Raw genomic sequence first — 16,144 nt, 5'->3', positions numbered from 1 at the left:
AACGATGCTGCTTTCCTCTAGATGGCATTGATCAGCAGCTCGTGCTGCTCGCTCGATCAGGAGAGCCAAAACGCCCCCAACCTCCTGCATTGCCTTTGGGGTTCCCTGCCGTGAGGCCGGCAGGACAGCAGCCCTCTTGCTTTTGTCTCAGGCTGGGGAAGCTGAATGGTGTGGGACAAACCATGCTGCCTCCCAGGTCAGGGAAAGCTGCAAGAGTGTTTGCCTTCAGCATTTCACTGAGTGCTGAAACGACTCGGGACGGGTACACTGCTCTCTTCCAAGAGCAAGGGCATGCAGCCACATATTAGTTAAGTATTTCTCAGCGTGGTAGGCAGCTTCCTTATCCTGACTGCTGTGGCCAAAAAGAGAAATCAGAGCAGGCAGGGGACCAAACAGCCCCTCACAGCTTTCTCTGTAATGCCACGTGCCACTGAAGATGATGGGAAAACAGCAATGTTCGTAGGAGCTGCCCATGATACTGGGTATTGCAAGGCAGGGAGTTTTGAAGGACCAGGCGCACGATGCTGTAACACACCTCTCTGAGCCATCAGCCAAATTTTGCTGTTCTCTGCAGCACAAGCAGGGACAGAGCAGTTTCAGGCTGTACTGCCTGTGATCTCTGGGGAACTTTCCCTCTGCAAAATTGATTCATGCAGAATGCTGAAGGACATTGAGGTGCTGTTCTTCTGTACAAGTGCTGTCTCCAGCATTGTCTGGTGTAGGCTGTGAAGCCTGGTACCTGCTGGGTCTGGTGTGTCCTGAGTGAGGGTAGTGCTGTGGTTTGCTGCAGGTTGCAGTGGGAGCAGTAGTTGCAAGTGCCAAATGTTGTAAATGAAATTTTGTCTGCCAAAAATGGACTTAGAAGTTTTTGAAGCATGTTTTTCCTATTGCATGCTTACTTGTAGAGAGCAGTTGATGGAGACTGTCGTGCTTTAAAAGTGGATTTTGTTTTCAGAGACATTTTCTGGTTCTGTTTTCACTTGCTCCATCCTCAAGAAAAATCTGGGAGCAGCTTCAGTAAAAGCATTTGGGTTATTTTATGGATTGCTCTGTCTTGCTTCTTACAGGGTTACTTGAAGCAATGCCGGAAGAGACGGGATATGTTCAACGATGAACAGCTAAAGATCATCTTTGGTAACATTGAAGATATCTATAGATTTCAGATGGGTTTTGTCCGGGATTTGGAGAAACAGTACAACAAAGAAGATCCCCATCTCAGTGAAATTGGACCGTGTTTCCTTGAACACGTAAGTCCATTTGGCATTTTTATGGTTTTTGTTTTATGGCGGGTGTGGTGGGGTTGTAGCAGAAGTCAGAAGGCAGGAACCACTCAGAATCTAACTTGTGTTCATCAGTTCTGTTCTGTTCTAGTTACACACCATGGGCTACTCCACAGGCACTGTATCCACTTTGTGAGGTACAGCTGCAGGGAGAATTCAGTGAAGCATATAGTTGGATAACGCCCCAGAGCATTTGAATCCTGAAAATTTTTCACATCCACCCTCACATTATGTAGGCACAAGGTCCCTTGCATACTCCCTACCTTCTTTTTCTCCTCAAAATACGACTTAAATCCACTCACAAGCTATCCTAATCAGATCACGGATGACCAGAAGGTTGGAATAGGTAGGGGAGTCTGGAGGAGTAAGAAGAGGCGCTAGTTGTGTGTTACACAAAACAAGTACAGGAGAGCAAGTGCCTCAGCTGTTCGCTGTGGCACTGAGCTGCATTTGCAAGGGATGAAAAACCCATGGAGCTTCAGATGCCTTCACCTGCATTGCCAGGTGCGAGGTGGCAGCGGGGCGGCACAGAGCTCGACCACGCTGAGTGCACCCTGAGTGGGACATTTCAGCTGACGATGCAGTCCTGGAGGCTTCGGGCCAGCACCTCGTGCTGTTACATAAGCCACATGTTACAGGATCTGATAAATTGGGCAGTGCTGTAAATGTGTCAGGAAGCGTCAGGAAAATTATGGTCCTGCAGTTTTAGGCTTTCCTTTACGGAGACTGAAGTGCTGTGTCAGCTTACACATGGGGTGCTCCGACCCAGGATGCAGGTCCTGTGCTTACAGCCAGGTCCAGCTAGCCCCAGTTCACTTGTTAGACAAATTTACAGCAGACATTCATGAAACTTTAGTGGGGCATCCCTGAAAAGGCTTGCAGCATCTCTTAAGCATCACTGGTCTTCTAATTAAAAAGCAAGCTTATTCCTGAGAAATTGCATTATGGCATTAACATTGCTCGCTTTTATCAGAGCCTGCAATCTCTGCTGTTTGCTTCGAAAGCACACAGCGTATTGCACCTTTGTGCAAAAGTGAAGTATGAAATCTTGGTGAGAATCAGTAGCTAAAACTTCATGTCCTAAGGCTGTGCTGTCAATTAATTTACAGTAACAATAAATAAAAGTTACTACTGCTGTTACTGGGAGGAATACCTGACATTGCTGTCATCATTTCCATAGGGGTTGAAAGCTGGCTAATAAACTCCTGATAAATTATCCCTGTTTAGCCATGTGGGGAAACTGAAGGATGAGGACGTTAAGATCCTGTTGTTTGGGCCTGCCAGCTCATTCCTCACCCACTTCAGCAGGAGAGAGGCGTCAGTGCTTGGCTCTTGATCAGCCGCAGGGATGGGGAGGAAAGCAGGCTCCCCTGCTCCCAGAAACGCATGTTATAGCCTGCCTTTACTTAAATCCACTCGCAAGCCACCCTAATCAGATCCCTATGGGACCCAAAAAAGTAGTATCAGTATGGGACCCCCCAAAAAAGTATGAGTTCTTTCTGTAGTTTGTAAAGCATCGCCCACAACCTGGTGAAGCACCTCAGGCTTTTAACGTAAAATACCTGGGCTTATATCAGGGCTGTCTGAACTACAGTCTTAAATGTGGCAGCCAGTTTGTTTCTGCCTCTCCCTTCCAGTGTGGTCTTTCTTACACCTTTCATTTGGGGTGTCTGTGTGGCATTTGGGGACGATCTGTGGTCAGTGAAGGCAGGAAATGGAGATTCCAGCCCAACTAGTGCAAAAAAGCCTGGCGAGAGCACTGCAAAGGGTGGCTGGGCACACACATGCAAGGGGTTTTTGTTTTTGTTGTTTGTTTGTTTTTCCAGTCTTTGGTGTTTTCTGGCTCTGGGGAAATCTGCACAGTAGTTGGTTCCTGGGGTTCCCTGTTGGTAAAGGGGTGTTCAAAGCTACTCAGCTCCCAAGCACTTTTCAGGTGCTTCATGATCTCTCAAGGAAATTGCTCTAGAAATAATGAGATCCTCCGGTATTACAAAAGGCCTGAGCTGTGACTTGATTCTACCTTTACCTTTCACAAAGAAAATCTAATCAGTCAATTTGAAACTGAGAACACCCACAGGGGTTTCCTTTACCACAGCTGGTACCTACAGAGACCTCAACAACGTGCAGGACACGGGCCCCCTCTGCCTCCCTGCTCCCCATGCAGCAACCGTGCAGCACCTTCTCTGAGCAGGAAAAGGACTTGGGGATCAGTCTTCCCTCCTCCCGTTGGGGTGTCACTTTTTCTTTAGCCGTCACGTTGGCAGGTCGGGTGACGGCCTGCTCGCGGCGCCTCTCTGACGTGCGCTCCCTTTCCTCCTGCCTTTCACAGCAAGATGGCTTCTGGATCTACTCGGAGTACTGTAATAACCATTTGGATGCATGCATGGAGCTTTCCAAGCTGATGAAAGATAGCAGGTACCAGAATTTCTTTGAAGCGTGTCGTCTGTTGCAGCAGATGATTAATATTGCCATCGACGGTTTCCTTCTGACGCCAGTGCAGAAGATTTGCAAATACCCCCTGCAGCTTGCAGAGCTACTCAAGTATACTGCACAGGATCACAGGTATGGGGATGCTCTTATTACACAAAGGGGTTTTGCTCACTGCTTTTTTACGTGGCCTCTTAATGCACATGGGGGTTGTTTTTATTTCTGTCCAGCTCTTCTCTTAATGACATCTTGTGTAAATTGAAGCAGGGCAAAGGTTCAGCAGATAGCTAGAAAGCTTCTCAAAGCACCGATTCTCAGTGGAGCCAGACTCATCTCTCTTGTAATCAGACGTGAACTAATTACCCATGGATGTACTATATGATGCTACTGGTTACACTAGAAAAATTACTTAATTAGCAGTCAGTGGTCAGAAAGGCTTATTCCTTTATCCTAGAGAGGACCTCAGCCTGTAGTGGGTGGAGGGCCACATCTGCAACTCAAACCTGCCTATGCTCAGATCTTGGGAAAATTCAGAGCCCATTCTGCTTTTCAGCCTCATTCCATCTCTGATTTTGCCATTGGGTTTTTAGGATCAGAGGAGCACCTGGCAGTTTGATATCTTCCCCAGAATTTTACGGATCTCTTTTGCTTCTGGTGAGGGCAATCGATCTAATTACCTGACCTAGTGTGAATTGAGAATAGTACTTACGATATCAGTTATGATACGTGAAAGAAGAATGAGGCCCCCTAAGAACAGATTATCCTCTACCTTGTCAGTTTTCTTTCTTTTTCCAAAACCCTTTTTAAAATGAATTGGTTAAAAAAAAAAAAAAAGGAAAAAAAATACCACAAAGGTTTCAGAAACTTCTGCAAGTGTTTGATTTTTTGTTTTTGTTTTCCAAAACCAGCTCTGGAAGTGCACAGAAAAGTGACATGAGCAAAGAGGTACATTCATTTGCGATGACCTGGTTCACCAGTTTCACTGGTTGATACTAGCTGAACGCTCAGTTAAAAATCACCAATTTCGATACGCATTTGGCTCCCGATCCAATTTCTTTTTTCCTTTCCTTGCGAGGCCAAATCAAACTTGGAGTGGACTCATGGGAATGTTGGGGTATCAGAAATCAGCTCTAGGATCCCAAATGTTGTGGTTTCTTTTGCTCACCAGCCATGTGATGTCCCCACACATGAACTTGGATGCCTGGCTTTACAAGGGGGAGCTGCTAGCAGCCTCAGGGAGGGGAGGTCTGTGCTTAAAGTGACCTTCTCTGAATTGTTTGGTAGCAATACCAAAGGGTATGTGGACAGTGTGATTACACAAGGGTAAATTATTTGAAAGAGTGCACTCCTTTGGGATGTTTTAAAATCGGCATGTGTTTAAGTGATCAGACAGAGTCATACTCTGCGGAGACTCAGCGCTTTCCTGCCGTTAAGCAACAATTAGTTGATTCAGACTGAGAGCTCTTTTTTACTGGATTGTGCCTGTGATAGGACACAGCTATGGACACTTCATTTCTCTTTTTTCTTCATTTTCTGAGAAGGAAAAGCAGGATTGTTTGCCTTGCATTAGTGAAGTGTAAGCTCCCTGGAGCTGTAACACAGCACACGTGTGGAACCTGTGGCTGCACAGAGAGCCAGCAAAATGCTGTGCCTTGTATCAGCCCCGTGGCGTGCTGTGCCTTGGTTAGTATGGGCATGCCCCAACGAACTTACTGACTTCTGGCGGAATGGCATTATGACACAGGAATGCAGTGGGTTGCACCACACCATCCTGTGGTCTGGCTCCTCCAATTCCAGCAATCAAGGAGCCTGGGAGCAACCTCCAGGCAGCCCAGCTTGCGGCCCAGAGCACTTTATGCCATGAGCAGGGAAAGTGATTCTCAGAGAGTGTGTCTTAGCACCAGATGCCTCCATGTCAGGGCTGTGCAGAAAACCCAGGCTGCCCCAGTACCTCTTGAAATAAGAACATCTTCTGCTTCCTTTGGGATTGGAGGTGAGGTGAGCGAAGTCTGAGAAGAACAGCAAATAATCTTTGGGGAATGTCATGTTGTGGCAATATATATATATAATTTATAATATAATATATATATATATAATAATATATATAAATACCAGACACAGGGAAAAGCCACCTACCTGCAGGTTGGGGTACTGTCAGCGTCAGCAATGAACGATAGAAACCAAGAAGCCAACTGGGGAGCTTCAGCTGGGCTCCTTAATCAGGTGGTGAGCTGTCCTCATGCACTTGCAGTTTGACAGTGCTTGTAATTCGATTGCGAGTCTGAAACAGAAGCTAGAATAATTTTCTGGTGGACTAATTAGTGGACTAATAAAATGAAATCAGGCCCATCGCTGGCTGGATTAGGAGTCTCTTAGGCACTCTGATTAGAATTTTGCTATGTAGAAAACGCTGTTTAAATCAATTGAACCATTTACAGAGTAAGGCAAACCTCAGAAAGAGCCCTGAGTCCCAATGAAAGTAATTGCTAGCTTCATCTAAGAGTGGGACATGATATTCTTTTTCTTTGCTACCTCCTCTTCACTAATATGTGCTTGTAGAGCTGTGCATCTTCCCTGTACCAGTTCAGGACAACAGCGCTGAAATCAGAAACCTGACCACTGTCCCTCAAGTTAGCACGTGATATTAGGCAAAAGTCTAGGGTTGCATCCTGACTGAGCCCAGGAAAGAGGTCACTGCATCCCAAAAGTAATCAGCAATTTCTTTACCTTAATTTCATAGTTAATGTTATCCTATTATTAATTCACTGGCCAAATGCTTTGCTTCTGTTATTTTTTTCTTCAAAGTTTTTGCCAGCTCTGCCGCAGACATGGGCTAGGAGCCCAAAAAAGTTCAGGCATGACTCTTTCTTCATTACTGTGTGAATGAAAAATGTGCATGGGGTTTTCTCTTCAAACAGAACATTAGAATTAGTGAATTAGCATTACCAAGATAAAACCCAGCTTGATTGGCATTGGCCCACTCCACATGGAGGCAGGCATGAGGGTGTTTTCAAAGCCTGGCTCCCTTCAATTGCTCATTGTTTTGAGGCTGGTTCATTTGAATTTTTCACAAAGCCACATCTGTTCACCTCCTAAAGATTTACACCAGTTTAATATGAAGTAAATATATAAAGGTCCTAAATGCAGCTTGCTGGTGTCCTGAGTGCTCCTGCTGCAGATTGGAGCTGGAATTAGGAGTGTGTGAACACGTTACTAGATGGAGACTCTGCTAACGGGTGGACTGACATTAGCCTCCCTTGCAAGAAATCCTTCTTTGTGTATCAGGCTGTGTATGTCAGCCCATCCTCTATTCTCCCTTACTTTGTTGAAGGACCAATCTTGATGCTTTGGAATTTTGTAGGATTTTTTTTAACCCCAGCTAGAATTTTGACATAAGAATTGAATAAAAATTGAAAACGGATCTCAAGATTTCATCCAAGAAAGGATGGCAAAATAGCAAATAATATTCTGTTGTATTGTGATTGTTTCTTAATATTTATCCTGTATGGATCAAATGGGGAAATGGACCTAAAGATCCACTCTAATTCACAGCACTCACCCCTATTTTAGCTGTCACCTGTGCAATCCTTTAGCAATAATCAATAAAGCCATTCTCCCTGCAGCTGCCTAAGATCACAGTTTTTCTCGTTAGTCAGCAGTCAATATCAGCCCTTAAGTTACTAATAAATTACAGTGGCATTATGGCAGCTGGCCTTGTCTGTCTTTCTGATTAAAATGAACATTAAGGTTCCCTGGAATGGAAAAGAAGGCACAGGGTGGAAATCAATAGCATTGATTTTGCCATCACTTTTTGAAAAGACTGATCATCATCTTTGCTGGCCCTGGCGGGAAGCTATTTTCACTCTGTGTTATTACACTCACAGGCCTGTCCAGGGAAAAAAGAAAAAAAAAGAAAAAAAAAAAAGAAAGAATTCTTTTGATTTGCTCACCTGAAGTCTGCAGTATGAGTGAATGCCACTGGATTATGCTCTGGGGCACTCTTGGAATCACCTTATAGCTTGGAAGAGGCTCTGGCTGACGTCTAATCAAAAAATATCTCTAATACTCATTTTAAAAACATAAAAATCCAGGCCCAAAGACAGGCCATAAAAATGTTCGGACTTTCTCTTAGGATGTGCTTTAGCAAGCACCTTAAGACTTTAAAGAGTGATACCCACAACAGTTGTAGGTTGGGGTGGTAGAGGGCAGACCGTACCCAGTGGGGCTCCCTCAATGCAAACCATCTGAGAAGCTGTGGCCTTCTCTGTCTCATACACATGCTATTTTGGTTGTAAGCTAGCTGCTTTTTTTTTTTTTTTCAATGATCCAGAAGGACATTGAAGTTGGAAAAAAAATACATAATGATGAGTGGCAAATCCTACCTTCATTTCTTTCTAAAAGGATGGTGAGATTTTGCTGCTGGTGATGATAGACTGCTGTACGTTTCCACTGCACATCAGGCTCTATTTCATGGACTTCTCTCTTGTGTTTGACAGTGACTACAGGTATGTGGCTGCTGCTCTTGCCGTCATGAGGAACATGACTCTACAGATCAACGAGCGGAAGCGGAGACTGGAGAACATTGACAAGATAGCTCAATGGCAGGCCTCAGTTCTGGACTGGGAGGTACAGTACCTGTTCTGCCCTGATTAGGTGCTATAAACCTGGGAAAAGTAAATTCCATGCAGGTGTTGGAGCTACCCTAGACCGCAGAGCTCATTTCACACAACCTGGTCTGGGTATTTGTTGGAGAAGACCTTGGAACTGGGATTAAACTCAGGACAGAGGAGTCATACTTACAGACTTTGGAGATGCTACTTTTGGGGGATGTAAAGCATTAATGGTACTCTGAAGAAAATCGAGGGTCCAGTTCCAATTTCATCAATACAAGTCTGAATTAATGTTTGTGATTGCAGTGCCATTGTCCTGGGAGTAAGAGAGATCTGGATGAAACTCTTCGTGCATTCTGTCTCTGTGCTTTGTGACTGGGGAAGAAGTAGGAAAAGAGGTAGCAAAAAGCCCTGGAAATCGTGACAGGTTAAAAAAAATGGAGAAAGCTTCTGTTTTTATGATTAGAAGCCAAAATGTTATGCTGAATTTAAGAGATGCTACTTGCACGTTTAAACTGAGTTTCCACTTAAAGGTGTGTCTGAACCAACTCTGTGTGTAGCTGCGGTATAATTAATGAGCTAAGAATACAGAATCACAGAGTCATAGGGGTTGGAAGGGGCCAATACAGGCAAGGCAAAGGCAGCAGAGGGATTCTCCACCAGCAGGCCTTCGCTCTCCTACATTTTTGCCATGTGCTTGAAAAGACAAATCCGAGCTAAACACTTGTTCTCCTTTTTTTTTTTTTTAATCCCTGATTTTTTTTGAATCATTGTATGAATGTAATCTGTGAGTAGGGTTTTTGAGGCAGACACAGGACAAATGTTTTTGTAAATCCCTCTCTGTGTTAAATCATCGAGCCATGTGTTTAGTAAGTAGGTACTTGCAGTGGTGGCATGGCTTCCATTCTTCCTTACGGTCACAAAGATTTGGAATAACTCCACATTCAAGTCAATGGGACAACACTGTATGAGTTAGTATATGGGAAAGACGAATGGTTTGTTTAATTATTCTTTTTTTTTGGGGGGGGGGGCAGGGGGAAGATCTAGGAAGGCTGGGAACAGAGGGAGAGAAACGCAGGTACATCACCTAATTGTATATCCTCCTTGACTGAATTAGTATCATTGCTATAACGAGGGTTAGTTTCAAGCCTGGATCTCCTGATAAAACATATAAATGCAGCAATCATAGCTGGTTCTTAAATTTTGACTGGCATTGAGATGAGAGAATGCAGATGATTTGCTTGATTGTTTTATTGTTGTTTACTGGGAAGAAACCACTCTCTAATACTGACACACAGACTCATTTTCAGAATTAGAAAACTGCCTTCAAGGAGGCACAGGACCATTGGATACATCTTCAGCCTTCAGTATATTCTATGTGATGAGCTAATGTGTGTCATTTGTAAGAAATGCCAAGACTCTCGTTGTAAATAAATCTAGATTAAGGACGGATCAATTCCTAGTCAGTGAATATTCATGTGCAAGTGGAAAGCCAAGGTGACCTCCACACAGGATCTGTGGGATAGCATTTTCTTTTTCTATTCCATTAGTTCAGTTGATAATTCATTTTTATTTAGCTGTATCCTTGATAATTCATTCCTGCTTAGCTGTACCTACTCTTTATCTCCATCCTATCCTCAGGAACTTGCCAGTTCATTCTTCCAGGGGCTTATCCATTACTTCTCCAAATTTCCAAGCACATATCGCAGCACCATCCTTCAGCTTCTCATAATATAACAGAACCTGCTGTTGCTGCTGCTCAGAGATCCAACAGGAATACAGTTGCTGCCCCCATTCACAGGAAAACACCATTCTTGCCATTTTTATACTATGTTTTGGATCAAGAATAGTCGTGGAGTTGTGGTGAGAACACTAGAGGATGAGAGCTTGATGCAGCAGAGGACTTTGCTGGATTCTTGCCTCTAAAGTAACTTCTGAATCATCAGATCCAGCCTCCACTTCACAGATGTCCATGTAATGGCCAGGAGGATGCACAAAACCAAACCCAAACCACTCAGAAGTCAGCTGTAGTATAATGCAGGAAGGGAGCAGGATGCCAGATCTGTCAGATCTGAAGCTTAGCTCTGTCCTCGATCTGTGCAGATGCTCTCTGCAGGCATTGCAAGCCCAGGCTGCTAACTTCCAACCCCCCCACTCAGCTGATCTCTATCTGCAGGACACATCTCCCAGGACGGAGGCCATCAGGGCTCCATTTCCTACCCAACCTGCAGGGATTCAAGCCCACCTCTCCTATGGCTAGGCTGTTACGGAGCAGAAGAGGGATTTCCTGGTAGATATTCTCTTCCAGTCTGTGGGGAGTTATCTGGGTTGGAGAGCAGAAGACTGTGACTCCTAATTTATCTTTGGTGGAGGACAGTCAGCTGAGAGGTGGTGACCCGATGTCAACTTCATGCTTCTGCAAGTGCTTATCCAGCTGATTTTAAATGCTCACTGAAACGGAGACAGGAACCCACAGCATTACCCTCCCATCTTTCTGTGGCCCTATTCCTGCTCTAATTAGCCTTTGTACCCAAAAGCACTCCTTTCCGTCCCTGTGTGTGTCACAGTGGCTTCCTGATCTCTCCAACTGGCACAGCAGTGCAAGCAAGCAATAGCAGCATGGATCTGGAGTACAGCACAGTCTTGCTTGAGACAATCCAAAAAAAAAACAAAAAACAAAAAACAACAAACCCAACTACAAGAAAGCAGGAATGAGGAGAAAAACAGTTCAGGCTTTTTTCTTCCCCTCACCAGAAATTCATGCAGGGCACAAGATAGAGATAATCCCTAATTACTACTGTATTTTGCACTTGGTGAATTGTTTCAGCAGCAACCAAGGGTAAATATTTAAGGATGTTGAAATACTTCATTTAGAAAAATGTTTTTCCTTAACATATACTAGCAATGTTGACTCTCTGATTTGAAATTGCATTTTAATTTCTGAATTTACCTGTGTTTTGTGATAGGATGTTGGAAATAGATTTTTAAAAAGAAAAAAAAATCCAAACCAAATAGTTAGTGAGTGCATATTTGAAATGGTCTTGTATACAAAGTGTGCATACACATATTCTTGCAAGGAGAGGGTGTTATTGGGAATGCACACATATTGCTGATCCTAAAACAAATTTAAAAAGCAGGGGGTATGTCCTAGCTAATCTGAGTAGAAGGGATTTTATTGAATCCTGTGGAGTTGTGCCTGTGTGTTTCAGGAATCATTTTAATCCCTCAAGATTTTCTGCATGGCCCCGTGAAGGTGAATTTCAGGGTCAGGATTTGACAAATGTGAACATCCTTCAGTTACCAAGGCCAGACCTTTTTTTTCAGGCAGTCACGTAAGCAGGGGCTGCTGGTTTAAATCGCCAATGGGAGAGTGGCCTGACTGTAGTGGCAGCTGATAACTGTGCTGTGGCAGCCAGGGCACGAAGTCTGAGGAATTACTGGCAGCTCTGTGCTTTGTGCAAGTAATGACTGGGCGAAATCTTCAGGGATGATTCAGATCTCACTGACTGCTGTAAATTAGAAATAATCCCAATCACTTTGAAATGTGTTCCTGTATAATTTGTAGGAACATGGTCTTGACCCAAAACCCTGGATTGGACTGTTACCATGTGTGACTCATTTTTTTTATTTTGTAACTTGGATTTCCAATGTACAAACAGACCTAGAGAGGTGCTGCCCCTGCCTACACTAAATTCTCTAGTGCCTTTTGTCCTTTCGGTTGTTAATGGCGCAGAATATAGGGCTTCCACCACCTCCCGCCGAGACCTTTCAATGTCTGAGAGCTCTTGTTGTTATGAAGTGTTTCCTGATGTTCAACCTCTATTTCCCTTTGCTCAGCGTCATCTTCTTACTTGCAGTAAATATCCTTAGATCAAAACAGTGACATTTAAAGGCTGGTAGGTAAAACTGGTGCACACAGTTAGCTGGAGCGGGCTCAGACCAGCGTGGAAGGTCTCCTCTGGATCAGACCTGAAATGGGCCAGACAGCGCCCGTTCTGGGCAGCCTTTACGTGCTCAGTCCCTCCTTGGCCCCTCTGAGAGAGTTGCAGATCCCAAAGGTCACTGCATAATGTGTACATAGCACTATAAAGAGATTATTCCCCCGAAGCCCACTGTTTGGGCAGGTCTTTCTCAGAGGAGGGAGGCGATGTGGCAGGGCTCCCCATCCCATGGACATCCCCAGGGAGGGGATCACTGGCAGTCCCCGAGCCAGCAGCGGGGTGTTTGGCACCAGAGAGAGCCTTGCTCGTCAGCCTGCATTAGTCTTAACCTGCTATTTAAGCAGATTACTTCGGTTTATGTAGATTTCTAGATATTTCTACCCGAGATTCCAGTGGGTTGCCACTTTGGCAGGTTTCAAGAGCATTATATTTACATGAAGGGAAAAATATATATAATTGAGATATAATGAACACTGTCCTTTTAAATTTCTTCCCATTCTTGTTATTTACTGGTCCTTTAAATCAAGACTCGGTGCCCTTAATTATGTAATATATTATAGTTAGCTTCAGCGTAATATTACGTTATTGAATCCAAGAATGACACGAAACGTGCTGTTTTCAAAGTGAGGACAGCCTGATGAGAAATCCTCCTGGGAAAAAATCACAACAGGGACTGAAACAGATCCATCTTTTCTTTTCTTCCTCTTTTTTTTTTTTTCCTCTTCCCCAGCAACAGAAGGTATCAAAAAAATGAGCCTGATGAAAAGGACAACATTTCTCTTGCTTTCCTTTTTCTGATCTTTCCGTAGCCCAGAGTGCTAATCAGCCTGTCAATCTCTAATTAAAGAACAGCAGTGTCAGGCAGAAGAGAGCCCTGCTCGCTGAATGCTAACTAGGAAAGGGGATTTTGTGCCCAGCAGTAGCAGCCAGGGGCTGTGCTAGAGGTGGGCTCGGGCACAGGGGTGGTCTGAGCCGGGACAGCCCCCGCTCAGGTGTTGCTCTTGGGAGGAAGCAGCGGGACAGCCTGAAAAGGAACGCCTCCCTCCTTGCCCACCGCTCTGCCCTGACCCCGTAAGCCCCTGGTAGGGATGCCCCGCCAGCAGAAGACACTTGGTGCTGTTCAAAGAGCACTGGAAACCATCTATTCTAGCCTATGGACTGTATACAAAAATGGTTTTCACACATACAAAATGCAATACAAATCCTATCGTTTCAGATCTGAATTTTTTTGTTTTAAATTGCTTGCAGGGACGACACGGTTTGGATTCAGCTAATCAAGTAGAAGTGTTTACAGAGTCCTCTGTGTATCCTCAGGCTTGAGATGCTACCACAGGAGTAAAAGACAAAGCTGGTTTTCTATTTTTAGCAGATAGCCTCTTCTGGGCTTGCCCCCTCTCATAAAAGCTCCTGTCCGTAGGCTTGTATTAATCTTCTTCGTGTAAGCTCACGTTTAGTCAGAAAAGCCCCCAATTTCTGGAGCCTGTGTATTTCCTTCAGAGGCTTCTTTTTCATGGGCTTGCCTACGCCCGAGCTTTCTCAGCAGCTCTCGGTCCCTGTTTTTTGGCCAGGAGGTACCCACTGAGATTAGGCCCTGCCACCACTCTGTGAGACCTCGTAAGGCCCATCCCTTCTGGGAATGACCCCCTGTGTGCCTGGGAAGTTATCCCTAATTAGGCCTTCGGATACTGCAGCCACAGAAAGGAGATAGAGAGGCAGATAAACACCTCGCTAAGGCAATTTGGAAGTCTGCTGCAGCGTGATGATGCAGCGACTGAATGAAGTTCCTGTTGTCACAGGGCCCAGGGACTCAGACAGTTGCTTCCAATCAATGCTGAGAGGTTAATTACACATTTACCTGAACAGCAGTCTGAAATCCTCACCGAAAAATGAGGAGTGGGGTGACTCTTAGTTGCTTTGGCACCTTCAAGTGTAAGTGGAACCAGAAAAGCGTGTCTATCTAGATGCCCCCCATAGCTAGCTGAACCCTTACAAGCTGTTGGATGAGATTTTTGGGATGCTCTCATCCTAGGATTGGCTCTAGTTCGGCATCAAAGCCAGAACTGCACTAGTTTCAGAGCCAAAAAAGAAAAAAGAAAGCGTTTCTTTCATTCTCAAATCCTGCTCCTTACCTTGTAGCTGAAGTCGTCCTATTTCCTTCTGTGGTGTTGCAGAGTGAGAGATGCCCACAGGGCAGGTGGTGGTGAATTCACCCATTTTTAATAAATAGATTTTAATTAACTTTTTAAAAAGTCCAGCTCATCCCAATTAGTGGAGGGTGACTGCACTTGTTCTCTCAGAGAGTGGGAGAGAGAGCGCTGTGTTTTCAAGACCATCTGCTCATGAATCCTTAAAAAAAAAATCGGAGAGGAAAACAAGCGTTAGCCGGAGGCAGAGAAAGGGTGAGGGCATTCTGGCAGCCGGCCGGGGAGGCCTTGCCAGCCGTGGGGCCAGATAGATTTTGGGAGATGGGGAGCTCTGACAACCCACGGGAGAGGGGACTGTCATTGCCTGAAAGGGTGGGAGGAGAGGCAGCAGTCTGGAGGGGTGAATTTTGGCAACCCTGCCGGTGAGGGAATTGATATCCCACTGCAGATGACTTTGGTAGCTGGCCTGATACCTCCAGGGGGGACTTGCACTGGGATCCTTTTCTACAGGGAGAGGGGGTGACGGGGAATTTGCTGCCCTAAGCACGAAGTGGGAAGGAGGCAGGGGTTGGAGGGAGCTCAGAGCGAGGGGGCTGCAGTAGCCTGGTGAGAGCAGGGTGCTCTGCCGGGGCAGATCCAGGGGCTGCGGGGACAGACAGGAGGCCTCGTGCCTGAAGGAGCCCCGCAGAGCTGTGGGATGGGCACCTGCAGCAAGAGCTGGGGGTGGCAGAGCAGGGGGATCGGGGACGGTGTCCTGTGGCAGCAGTTGTGCTGTTCCATTGCTCATTGCAGGGTGAACCATAATGGCCGTGCTTTGAATGTCCACACTTAAGTGATTTCCTTTCGTTCAGAATGATCTCCCATCCCCAGTCTCTAGTCTGAAGTCAGACAGGGCAGCTTTGAGAGATACAAAAGGGCCAAAATCTTATTTAATTATTGCCCCTCCCTGTTCTGCAAAGCGAAGCATGCCATGGCTGGGAGCAGTGGCTCACGTGGCCTCATTCTCTGTGCCCTCCAGGGAGATGATATCTTGGACCGCAGCTCAGAGTTGATCTACACAGGAGAGATGTCCTGGATTTACCAGCCTTATGGACGGAACCAGCAGCGTGTTTTCTTTCTCTTTGATCACCAGATGGTTCTCTGCAAGAAGGTAAGGACATCCAGGGAGAAAGCAGCACTGCTAAGGACATGCTGGGGACAGGCTTTCCATTCCAAAGTGGTTTTTAGGGCAAGGTGGCTGTTTGCTACACGTGCAGAGGACATGGATAGCGCCACATGCTAGAAATACTGAATTACGAGATGGTGAGTATAACATGATAGAGGGTTTTTTATGCTAGTAGCAAACCCAGCTTCCACTTGTTCATTTCATGCCTTTTTCTCATGTGCCCCTCGTTTTGGCTCGTTGCCTCACTTCTACTTTTGGGTTTTGGCTGCAACATACGATCTGAGATTAGATAGCCCTAGAATTTCTGTATGAACTATGAAGCCTGGCGCTTGGGCAGACAACTCAATTACTGCACCAAAGTGATGACTGTTGCCTCTTGAAGAAATACCAGGCAGCAGTCTGGTCTGTAACAGGGTGTATGTGCTGTCACTCAGTGAAATGGATTTTAAACCTCATCTTCATGTAGTTGCTGTGTTTTAGGGGACATCTCTGCCATGAAACCCACCACGAAGGCAGAGAAAGGTAGTGAAGGAACAATGTGTTGCAGTATTAATAGCAGATGGACTGTGTTTTGGAG

General features: G+C 45.3%; 1 protein-coding gene across 1 annotated transcript in view; it reads left to right on the top strand.

Moving 5' to 3' along the window:
- Positions 1 to 16,144, top strand: part of ARHGEF9 (Cdc42 guanine nucleotide exchange factor 9) — a 161,871-nt gene that overhangs the window by 119,519 nt on the left and 26,208 nt on the right. Inside the window, exons 6-9 of the mRNA XM_035541829.2 lie at positions 1,068 to 1,247; positions 3,610 to 3,842; positions 8,204 to 8,333; positions 15,421 to 15,552. Of these exons, the coding sequence (XP_035397722.1) occupies positions 1,068 to 1,247; positions 3,610 to 3,842; positions 8,204 to 8,333; positions 15,421 to 15,552 (675 nt within the window). The remainder of the gene's footprint in view (positions 1 to 1,067; positions 1,248 to 3,609; positions 3,843 to 8,203; positions 8,334 to 15,420; positions 15,553 to 16,144) is intronic.

The sequence above is a fragment of the Cygnus atratus genome, chromosome 13 (assembly GCF_013377495.2).
Source record: "Cygnus atratus isolate AKBS03 ecotype Queensland, Australia chromosome 13, CAtr_DNAZoo_HiC_assembly, whole genome shotgun sequence".
Lineage (NCBI taxonomy): Eukaryota > Metazoa > Chordata > Aves > Anseriformes > Anatidae > Cygnus > Cygnus atratus.
The sequence above is the reverse complement of the archived record's forward strand: the minus strand, read 5'-3'. Positions and strand labels throughout refer to the sequence as shown.